This window comes from Aphis gossypii, chromosome 1, assembly GCF_020184175.1.
Source record: "Aphis gossypii isolate Hap1 chromosome 1, ASM2018417v2, whole genome shotgun sequence".
Taxonomy (NCBI): domain Eukaryota; kingdom Metazoa; phylum Arthropoda; class Insecta; order Hemiptera; family Aphididae; genus Aphis; species Aphis gossypii.
The window spans coordinates 15,139,341-15,160,642 of record NC_065530.1 but is presented as its reverse complement, the minus strand read 5'-3'; the positions used below and the strand labels follow the sequence as shown (position 1 = coordinate 15,160,642).

The window sequence follows — 21,302 nt, the reverse complement described above, 5'->3', positions numbered from 1 at the left end:
GAGAAAAGGTAAAATTGTAATTTGGTTTTAACGCTGCTGTGTTTATAGGAGCCATTGGACGTAGAGTACAACATGACAGACATAAGTGGCAAGAATCGTGACTTCAGCAACCCGATGTACGATGCCCTCGGCAATATGGAATCCGATGCCGGTAGTGGCATATACGAGGTGCCTTTGGACGTTACCAAGACCAAGGGTCTAGTACAAGAGCCTGCTTCAGCCATACTAGCGCCGTCCAGTATTATACAGAAAGCGTCGCCCCAAATACAGAGGAGACACAGAGAATTAGAACCGGCTACAACGGACACAGGAAAAGACACTCAGATGTTAGTTGAAGAAACCGACGACTAAGAATACAATAGTATATAATTTGAAAAACGCAATTTAATTACCCCTCCCTCTCCCCGGACGGAAGAACCTATCTGGTGCGTGTATTAATTTATTCAACTTTGAATCCCCTAAAATGATACGAAAGTTAAACGTATTGTTTTGATAAGTTTATTTTATTATTTTTATTATTATTATTATATATATTTTTTTTTGTATAATATTTTCATGTTTGCCAGTGTTTAACATCGTCTTTGTTTTACTTCTAGTTTTTGTTTTACTAGTAGCGACTGACCAATACCATGGTGTAAGTATATAATAATTATAAAAAAAAACATAAGCATTATTTTTGTTTACACCATGACCAAAACGCGTTAATCGTTTGAACTTGTGATATCGATTATATATCATACTTTAAAGAATAATATTTTTGTTAAGTGTATTATAATATTTAAATTACTATATATTTTTGTTTATGTACATTTTTTTTAATTACTACTAGTGACAAAATGTGTAATTTAACAGCAAAATTAAGACAATAAAATTTTATGAAATTTGTTGATATTCCTATAATGGTTCTTTATTAAAAGAAAATTATATTACTAAAAATTATAAAACAAATAAAATCTTCACGAATGGTGGTAATGGACATACAATAATATTATGGTAACAATAAAATAAAAAATTAAAATTAATAAAAATACACATCAATCGACTTCCAATTTCCTGAATGATCCGGTTAGTTCTTTTTGCATGTCGTCGAATTCACTAATTATTTTTCCTTTTCCATTAATGTTAATTTTCATGTCGTCTAGAGCCATTAACATTTCACGTTTGGCTCTGAGTTTCTTCTTCAATTCAACTATATAAAAAACGAAAACAAAACAAAACTAATTAGTGACAGCATAAAAGTTATTAAACATAATATAATAATATAGACGTATAGTATATTATCAATATTGTAATTTAAATAGGATTGTGTTTAAAATGAATTAACAGACACAACATAATGTCGGGAGTGTTGAAATCGAGACAATAAAAACACAGTAACATTTTATAATCATCTCTGCGTTAATTCGTTTATGCAAAACGTTACAAACCTATCATTGTGGCCAAAGGTATTTCACCACCGTACTCTTTTGGTAGATATTTGGGGTCGATGAATTTCTGTATGTCTTTTTGACCGCTGAAGAACTGAAAATAACAAAACACACATGATTAGTAACATTATAGTATATATAATTAATTAAATATACTGTCTTTAGAATTAATTAAAATTAGTGATCACATTGTGTAAATCAAAAAAGAAACATAAATAGGTATCATTATATTTTAAAATTTTTTTGTAATTGTATTTCGGCGATAGTATATTTTCTATGTCGTAAATGGGGAAGGGGTTTTAGCCCCTTACCACCCAATCCGTGTTTAGTATGTCTACGGCTCTGATTAGTAATTAAATCGTGACAATTTCAGATTGCAAATAGGTACTATCGAATACATAGGTGTAGGTTTCGTAATAAATATAGGTAGACATACCTTTACTCGGCTCTTGAGTTTGGAGTTTAAAAATGAAACCGTGGCCGTGAAAAACTTGTCTGCGAAATTAGGGACGTTTATGAAGTACGTGGACTTGTGTCTCATTGGCGTTGAACTCTAAAAGAATAATAATAAAAAAAAAATGAATAAATAGATCAATTTGAGTTTGGTAAATCGAACTATTATTATTAGTATTATTCGCTGGTATTATTGAGTAATATGAAAATGTAATAAACGCGTACTTGCAAACACCGTATGATGCGTTTTAGATCTGAAAACGACCACAGCGTCATGTGTCCCATCAGCAATCCGGACTCGTCGTTGACATAACTGTACCCTGTGAGAGAAAATAATCTGTGTTAATACAATTATTTATAACGAAAGGAAACCGCAGATGATCTTCAATGCTCAATGTGTACACCGACCTTTGATCTGGTTTTCGGGGTCGTCCATAAGGCTCTCGCCGATAAGCGCGTGCACACGGGCCATATCCGCTGACGTGTACTTGTATGGATCGAAACGGCCGGCACACGAGAACATTACACACCTGCCAAATTCATCTCGGCCCGGCAACGGTACCAGGTATCTGTCAATAATAATACATAATAATATGCGTTTAATTTACAGAGCGTGGTCCAGTGATAAGTATAAGTTACGATGTGCGAGTTTCAATATTTGTGTGTGTGTGACGTGTGTGTGACCTTTAAGGCTGACATTTAATAAAAATATATTTTTAATAAACTTAGAACCTAACAGTGTAAAAGCGAGTGGATTGACGAACCAACTCAGGGTCACTCACCCGCTGTCTAATATGTCGGATATGACCGGGTCGTCGACATCCAGTTTGGAGAACCACTGTGGATACAGTTGTCTGATGACCAAGTACCGTTCCAGCATGTCTTGTGCCATGGGAACGCTGAATTTTTTCGTTCTTAAAAATCGTAACAGGAACGGTGCATCTGAAAAATGAAAAAAAAACAGAAAATTAATAAAGGGGCTCAATTAAAGTGTTATCAATTATCAACGATTGCAGGTATTGTGTTCATCGACCAATCAGTAAAATATTATATTGTTACAAATATTTTGAATTTTTCTAACACTTATTCCAATAACATTTCTTCCGCAACTGTAACTACTTTTTACTGGCTTTTTAAAATATTAAAAATGTATTTAAACAGTTAAAAACTATTGTAACAGAACAATACAAGTGATGACTTGTTTACATTTTTACAATTACCAATTATATATTATTATAATTGTTATATAGGTACTAATATGTTTATTTGTGTGTACTGTGAACACATCATATCATGTTGTTATTATACATATTAAAATCTTTCGTTACGTTTGAAATAAACTAATAAAAATGAAGTCAAAAAGTATTTTTTACAAAAAAATTAGTAGTTTTCTGATGACAGCCATTGGACGAACTTAATCTGTTTTTTATTTTTTTAAACATATAAGTGGGTATATAATATTTTGATGACCTTAAAAATTTGATGAATTGTTTCTAAAATATTCATTGACGGTTTTTACTATGTAGAGTGTTGGCAAGTTTTTTCGTTATTACCTGTGCGACAGTTAACGATGTCCGGGTGTTTCCTGATCCAGTTGCGCATTGCTCGCAACGAATGTGTCCTGATAACATCATCCTCGCGCAACTCCTGTTTGGCCACTAATCGCAGTCCGTCGGCCAGTGGACATTCTTCTACGGTATTTTCGTCGCTATCGTAACCCTTACCCATCTTGATATGTTTATGTGCTTATCCTGCGACCGAAAGACTGTACTTGTCAGATATGGCCGCAGCGCTCGTCCTGATAGGTGCCTATTATTATAGACCTAAAATCAAATCATTATATTTTAAAAGACCAATAAACAACTAAAAAATATTCATAAATTATTAAAATACAGAAAATATCAAAACAAATATGAACAGACATATTTTAAGGCCGTTCGCAAAATGCATTTTTAAATTCCTTTTATTAAGTATCGTAAACAAACTACTTCAAACTGTTAGTTAACTTATACTAATTTTGAAATGTATTTACTAGGACTTTTTAAACACCTATTTCATCTCAATGCAAGCTGAAATAATTGTATTAAAATCGTATAACGGATTATGTTTACGGATTAATGTGGAAGTCAAGATTGAAAATATAGTGTGACGCGTTGCCTATTTGATTTCTAATTTCAACTTCCACCTAAAAACAAATGTCTGCTATAACTAGCGACTACACGGCTTATATATACTATTTAGATTACTCGTATATTATTCTGCAGACGTTCGAGGAAACGAAAATTATAATAAATTATGATGTTTATGTAAACTTTGCCGACTCCGTAGTCCGTAACGCATAATATTATATGGAAAAAAAAACAGCTGGTGGAAGCAGTTATAGTATATAGTATATAATATATACCTATTACATTACGCAATATTAAACGTGTAATACTCGTATGGGTACGTGAACGGGTTTACCGGTATCGATTTTTGTAGCATTTATGTAGAATATAATATACGCCAACTCCTGACCACCCGGATGGACGATTATTACGAGTCAAATTTGCAGGATTAGATTTTTAAATGACGCGCGAGGTTCAGAGGATTATAAATTATGATATACATCACGAATCCAAACGGACAACGATAGATACTTTCGTCAACGACGCGAAATTTGATTTAAACACACAGCTGAGTCCTGTGAACTATATTTACCTTAGATTATTGTCATTGTATTTAAATGTGACCGATGTGCTAAAAATATATTATAGTTACAGACTATATATGGGTTGTGTTATATAATCAACTAACGGATCGTTTAATTGCAGTGAACAGTGAAATGACTTGTTTGCGGGACCTATAAGAATAGGAGCGCTGTTAAGCCAGTGGCGAAGAACGATAAACCGCAAACGTGAAGAAAAAGAGGTATTATATCAACGAGTTTATAGAAAAGCGTCTCATGATCGAATAGAACAATACCATTACGCCGACTGAAACTTTGCACTGTTTAGCGGTGACACTTTTCACATGGGCACATGACTCGCCTTTGGTACCTACCATAATAGACGTCCACTACAAATCGTAAACTATAGTTTTCTGGTAAAAAAAAAAAAAAGAGTTTTTCAACCGACATTGATGTAGACATTACGCAAACATAAAATACGAGTGCACGACGGACGTAACGGTATAAATGTATAATACAATATAATATTATGTCCAGAAACGCGTTGGCTCTGGTTCACGGCGCCATAATAGGTATATATAATATATATATATTTTACCCCGTGTTAGTATACACGGTGTACTTGTCTACACGTTATACATGGAAGTCAATGCATGTATATACGTAGAATACGTACACCTATATGTGCAAACGCCGATCGCCACCGCCACCGCGATTCACTTCCTGGCCCGGAAGGATTATCCCATCACAAAGCGATTGCGCAACACACACCGGTTTAGCTGTATAGCGGTGACCGCGTAATAGTGTTTTACGACGGTAAAAAACGCGATCAGCCGTCGCTACGGTGGTGATAATAATAATAATATTATCACTGACAATAACGTCATGTGCATAATATATAAATATTATATTGCGATACATACATACATACATATATATATGTATATATATATTTTTAGGCGACGCGTTATTTCGCGGATATAATAATATGTGTGATTGCATATTATTATATATTATATTATATATAATATGCATCGTAATATTGTATTTATAATTAATAAAAAATCGTCTGTTGTAGCCGATCTCTTTTGATGAAAAAATCAACTTTCATTAATGATATCGTGGAACAAAATATTATAATGATAATACAGTAATATGTGCGAATGGACAACACAGTGCCTTTATAAACACGTCATATAATGCCATATAAGCGGTGTGTCAATTTCAGTCAACTACTAACGGGTCGTTTATTAAAATAAAATAAAAAACATTCAAAACATTTGCTCCGGAGTTTTCAAAGAATATACGTGTATATAATATAACATATATTAGATATATTATCTAACAGAACTTTAACAACAATATTATAAATTATTATAATATCAATTACTAGGTAGGTATGCATTATAGAATAATATAGTCAAAACAATAAATATATAGATAATAAACGACTAATATAATATATTATTATAATTTATCATCAACGTAGAAAAAGTTGACTCTAACAAAAGAATAGTATAATATTGTTTTTGAACAAAATATATACATTTTCAGAATATTTTTCTATTTCAGAATATTTATGTGTTTTTATATTATTAATTTTGCGTCGACGTTTTCATCAATATTAGATTCAGATTATAAAAATGAAAGTATATAGAAGGCACCTCCAAGTCATTATAAAAACATTCAATAACCTAGATATAGTTATAAAACATTTGATTTCATTATTGTAAAAGATACAATAGTGATTTGAACAGTTTGAATGTATTAAAGATAATTTATTTTTCTTCCATACAAAAATGTTGACAATCTATTTACTATTTTTACCATTACCCCCGTAAATGATCATCAATAATCACTTAAGTGCTATTTATAAATAAGTACGGAATTTATTTCGTTAACAAACATGACATTGTGCATTCATCACGCGTCTGACGATCTGTCACAGAATTTGAGATGTGAGACCTTCGTCGCCTTCCTGTGTTTATTGTTACTCTACAATATATGACGGTCGCGATTGGCCCCGAATTCGCCCTTTTCGTCGAACAAAATTATGATATCATTTATACGTAAATGTGTATACACATTCGATAGGTTACTGAAAATTTCACGGTCGTTGTCAATAAAAGTCTTTTGGTCAACAATATATAATATAGTAACACGTGAGTTGTTTTAAATTAAATGAACCCAAGATCGTTAAATTAGAAAATAATATTATTAACTCACTATATATTTTAAAATTAATATGGTGAAAATATTATCTCAGTTTAAAATAAGTTAATATATTTTTTTTTAACAAGTGCGCCGATCTCATAATAAGATTATTTTATGTCCATCTGTATAATATGACGTATACTTAATATTATATTATCAAGAAACATAAGATATTGTAGTATTATATTACTTTTGTATTAACGATCGCGTGTACAGCATAACTAACGTATAAAAATCGTTTAGAAAAAAAAAAAAAAAATACAGTTTTCAACTTTAGCTCAAAGGGTTGTTTTTAAATTAAATGTAAAAAAGCCAAGTTATTTCAACAATTAATTAAGCAAGCTAATACTAGATAGAAAACCAACTAATTAAATAAGTGAAAACAAAAATTGTTTAGTTCTAGTTAATGCCTCCCATTTGCTTATGAATATTCCTGGCGTTGGCGTGTCTTGTACTAGTCTATTACGTTATTCACACTGTAGCGTGTCGTATCGTGGCGAGGTCCGCGAGTCGTCTGTTTCCGGAACGGCATGATCGACAAAGCAGAGATCGTCGAAAATCGTTAGCGGAAAATCTCTAACCACGTCGTATATATTCACATTGGAAAGCGCGAAACGGAAAACCTCAACAAAGATAAACGGATAGCGGTCGTCCCAGGTTACGTGTCACACAGCGGGTACCATTATAGTCGTTGAAAAAATATAATCGTTACATAATCGGCAACGTACTTTCACTAATTCCGCGACGACAATAATATAACGATAACGTTATTATGTAGGTAGGCACCAATATTACGTTCTGCCGGTGCGCCCAATGTGAATGTTAAGAAAAAAACCGGAAATTCTTGGACATGAAAAACAATATGTAACAATAATACGACAAGTAAGCACTATAGTATACCTATATGCACAAATTTGTGGTGAGAGGCGTGATTGAGGAGGTTGGAGACGGCCAGAATTTTTGCAGTCACTGATTTGTTTTTGGTAAATACATTTATTATCCGATAATAGATAGGTACTCAATATACATTTTTAACACGGTTTTTGGTAAAAATTATGTTCTACTACCAACAAACCTATTCACATTCGATTTTGTTAACACTCTGATATTGCTGTTCCAATAGGTTAAATAATCATCATAATGTCATAACGATAAACACATTATTATACGCAATTCTATTGGGATTTCCTTATTTCAAAGCATATAAAAAATCGGATGTTCGCGACACGCGAACGCTCGGAAAAATATAGTCTCTACACCAAGGGCATAACGTGATATAAGTACAGAATGGAATTTATTTTACTGGACATCCTCCAGAAAGGTTTTATTCCCCCGTCGACATACTCGAGCGCAGGACGAATTCAGGAAAAACAAATACGCATGCGTACGGACATTTGGTTTTAACAACGCGTTAAATTGATGGGCGGTAAAAAATACGTCGAAACGAAAGCGACGGTGAACTCTGGAGAGATTGCATAACCGAGTACGTAAAACCGGTTGTTCCGGGCCGGTGGGCGGCGGCGGCACCGGACGCGTCGGAACGCCGAAAACGGACACGCGCATAGTCCGTCGTCGTGTGATGCAATATTATAACATTGTCGATGTGATAATAATGATAATAACAATAATGGCGAGTAAAAAAGTTGTTCGGCGTTGTAACAGAGTGTATTATATTATATAGGTACGATATTATATATATGGCCAAAGACGTACGGCCGGACGGGAAAACGTGACTACGCAGCTGCAGGGCGAAGTAATAGTTATGTCAAGACTCGTAAAAATGTCGGTTATTATTCTCCCGCAAGAGCCAAATCGGGGCATAACCTGCAGGAACACGTTGCAACACGGAAACGACCAATTTAATTTGCCCGAAATGCGATCCAAACCGTACCGATAAGAAGTACCTTACCGATATTATATAGACATTAGAATACCACGGTACCTACGCCTCTGACCGTAAACGATACGCGATTACGAAGCCGATGTTTTCGGGAATGCCCCTTCAAAATTTGTCCGACTATTGCGGCAAATGTCCAAAATGGGGGATAACTCGATTTTAAATGGGCCGTACTGCACATAATATTTTTGCATAATATAAAAATCATATTGTACGGCAGGTCGTCCGCAGAGTCCGCCTTATATACGGATTCGCGGTGTTGCGACGGAATGCAACTCGGACGATTCTGCTGCTGCACAGTGTACATCACGTAATGCGTATAGACATTCTTTGTTCTAAAACAGCTGCAACCGCGACGAAAATCGCCAATAACAATAACGATTAATAATCGTAGCCCGTCTGTCGTAATTGTTCAATCAGATTTTCGCAATTTTTTATTCCGTCGCACCCTAACAGACCGACCAACACATACGAAATCGCAACGTTCCGCGCCAATCAAGCGTGTCGAATCGTTGACATCCCGCCGGGCCGTCAAACGCGTGTCGCCCAAAGTTTCGTAATTCCCGTTTTGCGCGTCACTCATATTGTTATTTGTAATGGTATTGTAATAAGTGTGCTCATAGATGTGTGTGCGATTTTTTTTAACGCCATAGTGTCGAAAACCCTATCATATATTATGCACCCGCAAGCGTTCGTAAATAATAGCGACAACAATACAAAAACCGAAGATAGAGGCAATTTTATCATAATATACACTATAGCTATTATTTGAGTATAATCAAATATATAGTAAATAAACAGTTAACCATATATTATAAATATCATTATTTTGTAATAGTGTATAGGTATTCTAACACACAAGAACAATATAATATAATGACATAATGTATATTATATACACTATAAATATCTCCTGCAACGGACACCTCTAAAAATCAGAAACCGAGAGTGGCCGGTATTTAGAGGTTTCCTTATACTCGTTTTGGTGTGAAACAAGTGTAATATAGTATACTTTATACCTCCTTACATTCCTTTCATCGGTTTTTTCACCATCGATCTCCCCCCCCCCAAAAAAAAAAATATAATCGTAATACTTGTAGCGGTTTCTTAGTAAAATTCATAATGTTTGTATTTTTTTCCAAAGTCACTCGCCAGTCGCTTGACTTAAGGTAAAACGTAAACATGGTTTGTGAAATTGTAAATAATAATTACGCGTTTATGACGAGTGAATTATATCATAAAAAAGATGAAAACAAATCACGGTAAACTACCAGATTATCGAATTCGTTCCACTTGAAAACTTAAATGAAATATTTTAATGCGATTTGTTTAATGAAAAATCGATAAAGTCCGGAAGATGTGCTAAACGCAATTAAGTCTGAGAACGTATAAAAATATCATATTATATCGTGTCAATGCCCAAAAACAATTACACAACAAATACGTTTTTGACAAATAATAAATTAAGCACGAAACTACGAAATCATAAATTATATCAAACGACTGTATACACTGTCATATCTACTCGTCTAAAAGTTCGATAAGAGTACATCCATTTCACGTAAAACATTATATTTTCATCTCTAGCCGTGTGTACCTATATATAGCATTACCTACGTTTTATACAAAAACCGAGATGATGATTTATTGATATTTTACAATGCAATAAAATTAAACTCTTTGATTCCACAAGAATATAATATCCATACACACATCAACAATTACCTATAGGCACATTGTGCCATGCACTCTCTGCAGACGCACCTCAAAATCCTCCACCACGACGATAATTAATTGTTCGTTTTTACTTTGGCCTCCGAACGCGTTGTGAGATAACCTGCGGCTAATACACACGATGTGAACGCATATAGACACGTGATAATAATAATATTATGCGTGCGTGACTCATATTATCAGCATTTCTCTAAGAAACTTACTGGAAAGATGTTGTAATTATTGTATAAAAACTAAAAATACAAGCCGCACTTTTCAAAAATTATTATAACGTTATTATCCACAAACTATACAAACAACCTTGGGGTCGCGTTTTTCTTTCTCCGCACCCACTTTTACCTCTGTAAGTTGGTTATGTACGATTTATCACATACACTGCACACATACATGGTGGCGCGCTTGCAATAGACGACGGCCTCCACCTCGTTTTCAAACTCATTCTATCCATATACATAATAATGTTATGTATAATATAATGATATATTATAATATATATCGCCTGATCTCACGCCCACGTCAATCGACCTAAATCTTTTTCACTCACAGTCAAATCCAAAATCCGAAGGACGGTATCTTAACGCATAACTTAATATCACGTAGGTATATACTATTAGAACGACGGTGTCAGTGAACCTATTTTGTACTTATACAGCGATACAGTCGTAATAATGTTATTAATGTTAATGAAAACAGAAAAACGAAGAGTCGCGTAAGAGATTTGTTTGTCGGTTCGTTATTTTTGATTCTGATTTTGTATTTACCTGCGAGCTCGTAGTGGATGCGGTGACTCCGAACTGGACGGCTGCTGGTCTGGAAGTACTAGAAGAAAACGGACGAACCCGGTCTGCCGAGGATCCTCTCCCTTTCTCCCGGCGGCGTCCGGTCGTTCCCTCCACAAAATGCAGTGTCACTGTATTACGATATAGGTTTACCGACTTAACACGGCACGTACTTTGTATTAATGTGTTATATACAATGCCGCCGCTGTAACATGTGATTATCGCACAATATAATATATATTTATATATATATATACATATTATATTGAATACTGAAACGCTGTATATGCTGCCTGCAGTTGTGTGTAAGACTGAAATAGAAAGTGGGGGCTTAGGAGAGCTTATTCCTTCTCTAACTAATAAAATATTTTAAATGTAGTATAGTAGGTACATCGATTTTATAATAAAGCGTTTTTTTTTAAATGATAAAACAATAATATTCTATCGTTCCGGATACACCAATAAACCAAAACGTTCAAAAGTTTAAAAAATAAATTCGGACGCGGATTGTGTTTAATTTTTCGATTATATTATAACATATACAAATAAATAAATTAAAATTTAAACGCGCACATTGGAATCGTTTGATTAGAAATAAATATAAATTTATAAATTTGAATATAGATACAACTATATTATATTATATACTTATTAATTATTATGTAAGATGACCTTAAAATCTTTAGTAGTGTTGACACATTAAGTGACTGTAAAGCAAAGTGGTAGGTACTGGTAAATTGATGCAGGATTATTGTAGTCTAATTATTTGGGACAAAGCGTTAATGTCTCAAAAAACTTCAGTTGAAACTTAAAATAGAACGATGCGAGACTTGCGTCATAATAATAGTCCTATGGGTGGCTGGACTGTGTTGTTCTCTGGAGACTTCCGTCAGATCTTGCCTGTGGTTACAAGAGGGACAAGAGCTAATGAAGTCAACGCGTATTTGAAAATATCCTACTTATGGCCTTATATAAAGATATTAGAACTTAAAACTAATATGAGAGTGCTATGTACAGATCAAGATATTAGATAATATACATTTTGTCAAAGATTTACTTTTAATATGCAAAGGCAAATTTCAAGCAACGAATGATAAAATAAATATTAAAAGTTTCTGTATAATTCAGTATCCATTATAACAAAATTGATTCAAAACGTGTACCCGAACATTTAAAATATATTTTCTAAATCATTGAAATGGTTTCAAGAAAGGGCTATTTTGTCATCAACAAATGAGCAACTCGACAAATTAAATGATTTGATTTTATCTAGGTTTGACGCTCAAACACAAATGTACTATTCAGTTGATACAGTTTTAGAAAAAGAGGATGCAGTCCATTTCCCAACTGAATTTCTTAACTCTTTAACGTCTTCTGGAGTCCCACTACATACACTGATTTTAAAAATAGGGGCACCTATTATTTTAATGATAAATTTGAGCCAACCCACACTTTGCAACGGCACAAGACTACAATTCAAAAAATTGAGAAGTTCATTACTCGAGTGCATAATATTAACAGGCTGTAGTAATGGAAAAACTGTTTTAATGCCAAGAATACCAATTATACCCTCAGATTTACCTTTTAAGTTTAGACGTATTCAATTTCCCGTTAAATAAGCATTTGAAATGGCTATAAATAAAGCACAGGGACAAACACTTAACGTTGCTAGAATTGACTTAAGCGTTCAATGTTTTTCTCACGGTCAACTATACGTTGCCCTGTCACGTGTGACATCCAAATTTAATTTGTAAATTTTTGCCCCCGATCCAGAAAAAGTTGATAACGTTGTTTACAAAGAAATTTTTTAAGTATTTGAATAATCATCAAAATACTGGCATAATTCATATCTTTTGTTCCATCCATAGTTATACCTACAAAATGTACTTACACAATTTACATACATACCTATACATTTACCACTACATACAAAAAAATTTGTCTTAAACATTATGAAGAATCCGCGGTGGCGACGCTAAATTTATATGGCTACATTACCACGAAGACGTGACCAAAAGTGGTCTAAAATAAAAAGACATCCAGAAACATCCAGAAAATAAATAGCAATTTAATATCTGAGAAATCTTGCAATAGCGAAGCATTGCCGGGTCAGCTAGTTACTAATAATAATGGTATATTTAAAAAAAAAAAAAAAAAAATTTAATTTCAGAGTAAAACAACAATACGATTTAAACTACAATACATACAATACCAGAAACAAAACATAAATAAGTAAGTAGCAATAACTTAATAATAGTTATTATTATTTAAATATTGTACTTATAAATTTTATTATATTTACATAATGGCCGTCTGCCACGTCGAGATGTGCACAATATGGACTCCCGAATGAACCAGCCAAGGCCGATGGCGACCGTCTTGTTATAGAAGTTGGACAGTTAATCGTTATTTCATTATAATAACAACTATTATTCTATGTTGTTGTTACTTTCTTGTTATTATTATTATTATACGAATAAATCAATTACATTTTCGTCCGTTGTATAACTGTGCGCTATAAAACGATCAAAAAACAAAAAGAAACATATTTTTAAATAATACGCCATATTATACAAAAAACAAAATAAAAATATAAATTAAAAATTAATATTTAATATATTAAAAAAAAAAAAAAAGAAATATTGGCTAATAATCTTAGCAGTTGAAGCCGGTAAACTTTTTAAGCAATAATAAAAAAAAATAATAATAATATATGTGCGTTATTGTTATTGTGAACAAAAAGTAAAAACGAAGATTTTACAAAACCACATTATCAGTAATTTCGTTAAAACTGTAATTATTTAAATTATTATTACTATGTTTCGGCAAACATGACCTATGTATTAAATTATTGTTGTTCCCGTAATGTCAGGGAATCATTTTTTTAGGGGGAGGGGAGTGCCTCAAATGGGAATTACACTAATACTAAATTTTCATGGACTGGTCAGCAATTTGGTATCTTCCGACTTAAGCTGTAGCTCATAATCGTAAATCATTGTCATTTTATTTTAGGCATATTATTATTATTATTATTATTATTATATAGCTAATTGAAATGCTTATTGTTTATTATAATTTCTAGTATTTTTACGAATCCATATTATTTTATTTTATTTTATATCATATTATATTCTATAGGTACGTGTCTTACATTTTCCCCTGCCGCGACCAATCATCGATTTAACTATACCTGACTCATTTTTTGATGGCTTAAAACAATACTAACAATATTAATTTTAAATTTAAATATATTAGTAATAAGTAAGTGTACTACTAAGTAAAAATAATTATAGCACAACGTATAATATTTTTTTTTAATCAAACTGTATTCGAACATCTATACCTACATTTATTTTGTTCCTAAAAATAAAATGTTTAAAATATAATAATAATTATTATTATTAATCAGTTATATATTATTTAGATTGAGGCATTGTCAATCAGTACTAATATAGTTATTATATAACGGATAAGAAATAACAAATAGTTTTTTTTTTCATTAAACTTAAGACTACTGGAACTAAAAATAAGAATTGTCAAAAATCGAAAACAACTTTATTATGTCAAGAATATCATTCAGATTTTGGTTTCAGTTACATCCCTGTAGCACAAGTCCCCACAGATGCGTGTAATACAATATTATAATATAATATATATATATGACGTACCTATGTAGTCAGTAGCCACGTACCAAACATTTCAAACATATTATAATTATGACATTTTATTGTGTTGCAACACCGCAGCGGCAGTATAATCCGTGTTGTTTTTTACGTCTTCAAATAATAATTAAAAATTACGATAATAATTATTATACATCTACTTGTTATAAAGAGTATAATGTGTGCATTGCAAATAATATTATATTCGTATGTGCGTGAATGAGTACCTAAATTAAAAAAGATGTCGGATGACGCAACGGCTGCTGCACCGGTCGATTATACGCATAATGTTATATATGTACACATAATTTTATTAGAAACGGTAGTCGACGCAAAACAATCGCCACTCACGTAGTGTAACATAAACCTACGTAGGTAATACATACATATTATTATTATTACAGTCAATGCATAATATAGTAAATAGATGTTGTTGTGTATTAATGTATTATAATATAGAAAGGCGATGCTATTCCGGTACGAGATTTGGCGATTTTATACGACGGCAGTATGATAAAAAAAAAAAAAAAAATGATCGTATTATAATATTCTCATCGGGAACGGAAATCGTATAAATATGTATATCATTATAAAATATTACGACTTGCAATATTTATACCGCACATGAAGACATATTATGTTACATTCAAATTAATATATTGAGCACGGGGACAGCGTCGTTCAAGCTGTCGAGGTGCGTTACATAAATGCCATATTATAATATGTGCCTGTATTTATATTTAAGGTGAAGTTTTTTGCAATTAATATTTTTTTCGTTTAAATCGACCGCATATTTTGATTATCGATTTTTAAAGATTCCATTACAATTTCGTAGTTAATCGTTATAATTATATGTAATTATATGTAATATTACAAATTGTATATGGGACATAGGTAACTAATAACTATAATAATAATAATATCGTATTCAACTGGCGTGTTAGTCTTGGTTGGGGTGTTAACATATTCATTATAAATAATGCCAGAATTATTCAAAAATAAAAAAACATATTCCTTAATTTTTCTGTGAACATTTTCAGAAACACTATACCGTCAAAAACTCATAATTTACTATAAATGTATTAAAGTCGGTATATATTGATATTAATATTAGGTACTTATCAAATTGTTTGAGTGTGCTTAAGTTTAAATTCTCTAGTGCGTTAAAAAACTTTCTATACAATACAGTAGAACTCTGATTATCCAGATTATAATTAATGTCAAGGGTGGCCCGGATAAGCAAATATCCGAATGATTGACATTATTATGACATATCAAAATTCAAAAGTTATATAATTGTATGAATATATTGTATACGTATGTATTTATTATTAATATGTTTATATGTATGTAATATAATTTAAAATTCGTAACCATAAACAAATAATTTTATTAAAATATTTAACTGAAACAAAATAAGCTTTAATTATAATATACTAGCTGACCCGACACGGCGTTGCCCGTGTGTTACTTTCTTTTTTTGCATTTTCGTATGCCGTGTGTTAGTTTTTAATTTAATCGTATTGATAGTGCTAATATTACGTCGAATTCACAATTTAATTTTGTGTGTGTGTGTGCGTATGTTTTGCTATAAACATAGCACTAGTAGATTCATTGATAACATATATATTTGTAGGCCGTGAATATTATTATATTTTTATATTATTATTGAAGCGCCTCCTTATGTAATACTACAATGGTTGTTCTTCCACTCTTGGGACAAGATTGACTAAATGTAAATGTATCAACACATAAATCAGGTTGTTATAGCAACTATTTATAAACAAAAATTCCATCGTAAATCACAAAATCCCCGTTTTAGCAACTCTTTAAAATGCGAATTTTGAAAAATCCTTTCTTATTGCGCCTCTGCGTTGCTTAAGGAACCTCTGTACAAAATTTGAAGTCCCTATACCCAGCGGTTTGGTATGGGCGTTGATGAGTGAGTCGGGGCGGTCTCTTATATGTATATAGAAGATTACATGTGACATATTTTAAACTAAAAAGAGCAGACTTGGCATATTTCTTTTTCTCGTCCGGTTAATTGAACGTCCAGTTGATTGGCGTTCGGATAATCGGAGTTCTACGGTATATTATGATATGTTAATGACAGTTTCATTCCTATAGAGAATCACATAAAATAACATTATAATTTTTGTAGATTTGACAGAAATTTTGCAGAATCTGCCAACGATACCCAAAGACATGATGTATCTACTCTTTCGTAAAAGCATATCTCTAATTTTTTATACCATTATAATTATAATGTTTACCCTATTATATATGTTATTATGTATATATTATGTGGTATACTACACATGGTTACACAACAGAATACAACAAATCTGAACGAATCATATAAATGAGGTAAATTATGAATAAATTAATCAGTTTGAGGATTATATTTTTACTTGATCACCACGTTTTAATAGACTTTTGAACTCTTAATATATTTATACCTACAATGTAACGTAAAAAACAATGTGTGTATTGGTCTCAGTTTGAAAAATAAAAATACATTCGATCAATGGTACCGACCAAAATGTATTATTATTTGTATTGATTGCATGTATTATATATAAATTACTATACTGATTAGCAATATATAATATAATAACTAGTGAAATATTTTAAAATTGTTTATTTTTAAGAGTGATAATAATTGTGATAATTGTTGGTAATGGGTAGTATGGTCATGCCAGGTATGGAAACAGTTTTCCCCCCGGATACCTGCAAAATGGAGGGTGATGTTGAAAAATTTAATGAAGTCATAGTAGAAAAGTTGATAGAACCATTGTTCATTTATAATTTGAAAATTCTGAAGTTTAAAAATTTTTACTTAAGTCTATATTAAACTTTTAAAATACTTTTTTTTTTAAAGTAGGCAACTCTAATTCAGTCACTGCAGGCCATAGTAATATTATGTTGAGGCATAAAAGTAAACATGAGTTATGAAATTATTTAGACAGAACGACTAGAATTCTATGGCCAATTAATACATTCAATAGATTTCTTAAAATAAATTATAGAACTATTATATTATTATTGTTTACTTGATTTGTTGTTCATCACTCGCAGAATTATATTAAATATAATAAAGCTCTCACTGAAAGACTTAAACGCTCGCTTAAACGTATAATACACTTTATTCATTCGTTAGTTGAATAGAACCACGCCGTAGGTATATTGTATACTATTATCATATACATTTATATTGAGATTTTTAAGCACATCAGTAATTACACTTTGAAAATAATAAATCATAATCCAGAAATAAAAAACACAGATTATAATTATTGAAAAGAATGGATCTTAACTTATAAATTCATACTTTACAGAATTGGTATTTTTAACGGGTAACAAAGTGCACGGGATCAGCTAGTACGTTATATATAATTTATAATAAGTTTTAATAAATAGTTTATGACTTAATGTATAATTAAAATATGTGAAAAAAAGTTCTTAGTCAAAGTCATAAACTACAATAATATAATCGTCTTATAAAAAAATGATTAGATATATAAATAATTTGTAATAATAGTTACCTATGTATATCACAATTCCTGGAGCATTAGTGTTAGTCAAAATAATAATCTAAATATTTTTTTATAAATTTAATACGTTTTGTATCATATACATTAAGTATATTATAAACTAGCTGTCACCCGCGTGCTCCGACCCTGTGGATAGCTGTTTGGAAATTGTGGGACTGTTTCTTTCAAATTCTGTCTACTAGTAGTCTTATATAACTACTTCAATTATAAAATGATATTAAGTGTACACATCACTGTTTATCGTCAATTTTTGTTCATAATTTATTATTACATGTTTTGTGTTTAAATTCGATTGTTCCGAGTTGCATGATGGGCATAATGTTTAAAACGGTATTGTTGTTTTACAATTATTTATCGTAATTATATTCGATTTTTATTGTTGTCGTTGTTTTTAGGTGCAATTTTAAATATGTCACGTGATAACAAAACAAAAGTATTGCAGTAATATGAAACACATAGGAACACTGTTATAATGGTGAGTATAATCTAAGAAAAATCGTTATAGTAGTGTTTCCAAATGTTTTTTTTCCCATTACCATAATATTATATTATGCGCAATAGTTAGGACATTATAGCTCAACATTATTATAGTTTATTATTACTTAATCGTCGCAAACATTTATAAACAATGAGTAATTTTTAGAATTAGAAATATTCGTTGCTTTAAATTTTTATATGGTGGTTAATTGATGCATATCGTCATTATAATTTCATCACTCTAAAGAATATTTGCTGATTTCTCACTATAGTGTTGTTATTATAGCAATGGTTATTTGATAATACTTGGGTAGGAGAAACGTGACTTTGAACTTTCTATTAATTATTATTATCGATAAATATAATTAAATGCTGATCGAAATATTATAGTAGGTAAGAATACAAATATCTGCTGAGAATATTATAATATACACGAAAGCTGGGGAACTTGAAGTGGTGTAGATGATAATAAATTCAATTTACATTAATGTTCTGTACTATACTATATTTTTAAGTCCATTATCATGATTTATTTAAAGTAACTATTATGTTATTTTATTGTTTTGTTATTATATAATCAGACGTAATTGTAATGTCACTATTATAGTTGTTGAAGATTTCACCTCGTCTCTTAGCTAATTGAATCAGTATGTTGAGTACTGTTTCCTCCTCACGCTCGATGACCGTATACAAGGTGAATATAATTCTTATCTTTTTAATTTCCAATTTTTTATATTTTCAGCTACAGGTTTAATTATTATCTGACATAAATATACACAGGATGACTATTTTATCATTGAACACTCATTATTTCAAAAAGTTTAGACTTTTTTTTACACATTTTTAGATACATATTTTTCTACAACTGTATAACATTTTATCTTTTCCGCCCTTATATTTAATAGTAAAATAATTATCAAAAAATGGCAAACTATATTAATAATAATTGCATAAATTAATAAAGTAATTTTTTCATGAATTTTCACGTTAATATTTTTAATTTTCGTTGATCCGTTGGTGCTTAAAGTTGGGTGGTTTTATAGAAAGTTTTTAGGTAGCAATAATAGTAATGAATTTTATTTATCGTTGAATTCATATTCAAAAATAATCATTTTACTTTATACCTATTATAATTTAAAGCCTGCATGGTGTACACACATTGTGTTATGGGTATAAAGTGTAGCTGAAAACAATTAATTATCACCAATAAAAATTTGAAAATCAACATTTGATAGTTTTTTTGCTATTAAAAAAATTGAAAAATAAATAAAAATTGTATACAGTTGTAGAAAAACACGTATCCAAAAAGTTGAAAAAACTTCTACACTTTTAAAAATAATGAGTGTTCAACAATCAAAAAAATCATCCTATAGGATAGTATAGTATAGTATAGTATAGTGATCGCCGGATAGGAGATAGAAAATTAAATCGCGTTGTTCGAACACCGTGAACAGCGTTTGTTATTGTTTTTCCGGAAGTGTGAAATTGTCTAAACGCTTGAAAAAATACGTATTAACGTCATTCGTTATCAGAGTCCATAAAATACTATGATAATTCATTATGCGTCCAAAACACTTCAAACTGCAGTGAACAAGATTTTGATACGCACTCGGAAGTATAATTTCAACGATTTTATATCAATTTCGGTCTTTTTGTATAAGTCTTCTATTATTTTTTTAACATTATCATCTTATTTTTTTAAGTTTTTAGTCGATTTGATAATACCGACAATTAGGTATATTTTATTTTTACTGCGTCAAGTATGAGTAAAAAATCTTCCGTCATCGATAGACTATATTTTATTGAAGTCGATCAAACTTGTTTAATATCAGCTATTATCTAATACACACATATACAACGGTTTGAGATTTATTAGTTCTATGAAATTGTAAAAGTTCACGAGTTTATTATTCTTAAAGTGGCCAATTATTTGGTTGGTAGCTATATTAAATACATATATAATATATTTTACACCTAATCCATTATGAGGTATATTGTATGACCGAGTTTAAGTTGAATGGTCGAAAAAAAAACCGTGAAAGGAATGACATTGGTACTCTACAACACATATGAAAAAATAATATTGGTGTATATGTTTATATTATACACTATGTGCTTAATATTTACGAATTGGTGCATTATAATAAATCAACCTCGGCGAATACACGGGAATTTATAAGTGAAAAGAATACCATCATCGTGGATTAAACCAACGAATAGTACACACGCAGTAACACTAAAATAAAATATATTCGTTAATGTGTATACAGTGACATTGAACGATATGTAATATAAAATATTATTATTATTGAGCATACAGCGCGTGGTGTGCATTTGAAATCGAGCAATGATTAATTATAAATAATAATATTTTTATTATTATTATTATTATTATAATTACTATCGTCGTGGTCGTCGTCATTACCGAATAGGTGTT

The 21,302-nt window shown here is 31.1% G+C and overlaps 2 protein-coding genes across 2 annotated transcripts in view; one reads left to right on the top strand and one right to left on the bottom strand.

Moving 5' to 3' along the window:
* Positions 1–891, top strand: part of LOC114129153 (low-density lipoprotein receptor-related protein 2) — a 63,463-nt gene extending 62,572 nt beyond the window's left edge. The window contains exon 47 of the mRNA XM_027993803.2: positions 49–891. Coding sequence (XP_027849604.2) covers positions 49–351 — 303 coding nt within the window. The 3' untranslated portion in view covers positions 352–891. The remainder of the gene's footprint in view (positions 1–48) is intronic.
* Positions 882–11,302, bottom strand: LOC114129164 (clavesin-1-like). Its single transcript, XM_027993814.2, has 8 exons — positions 11,155–11,302; positions 3,434–3,703; positions 2,663–2,822; positions 2,289–2,449; positions 2,106–2,200; positions 1,864–1,980; positions 1,428–1,521; positions 882–1,189 (listed from the first exon to the last, which is right to left on the bottom strand). The coding sequence occupies exons 2-8, from the start codon at positions 3,606–3,608 to the stop codon at positions 1,035–1,037; spliced, it is 957 nt and encodes a 318-aa protein (XP_027849615.1). The 5' UTR covers positions 3,609–3,703; positions 11,155–11,302; the 3' UTR covers positions 882–1,034.
* Between the last annotated feature and the right edge of the window lie 10,000 nt (positions 11,303–21,302).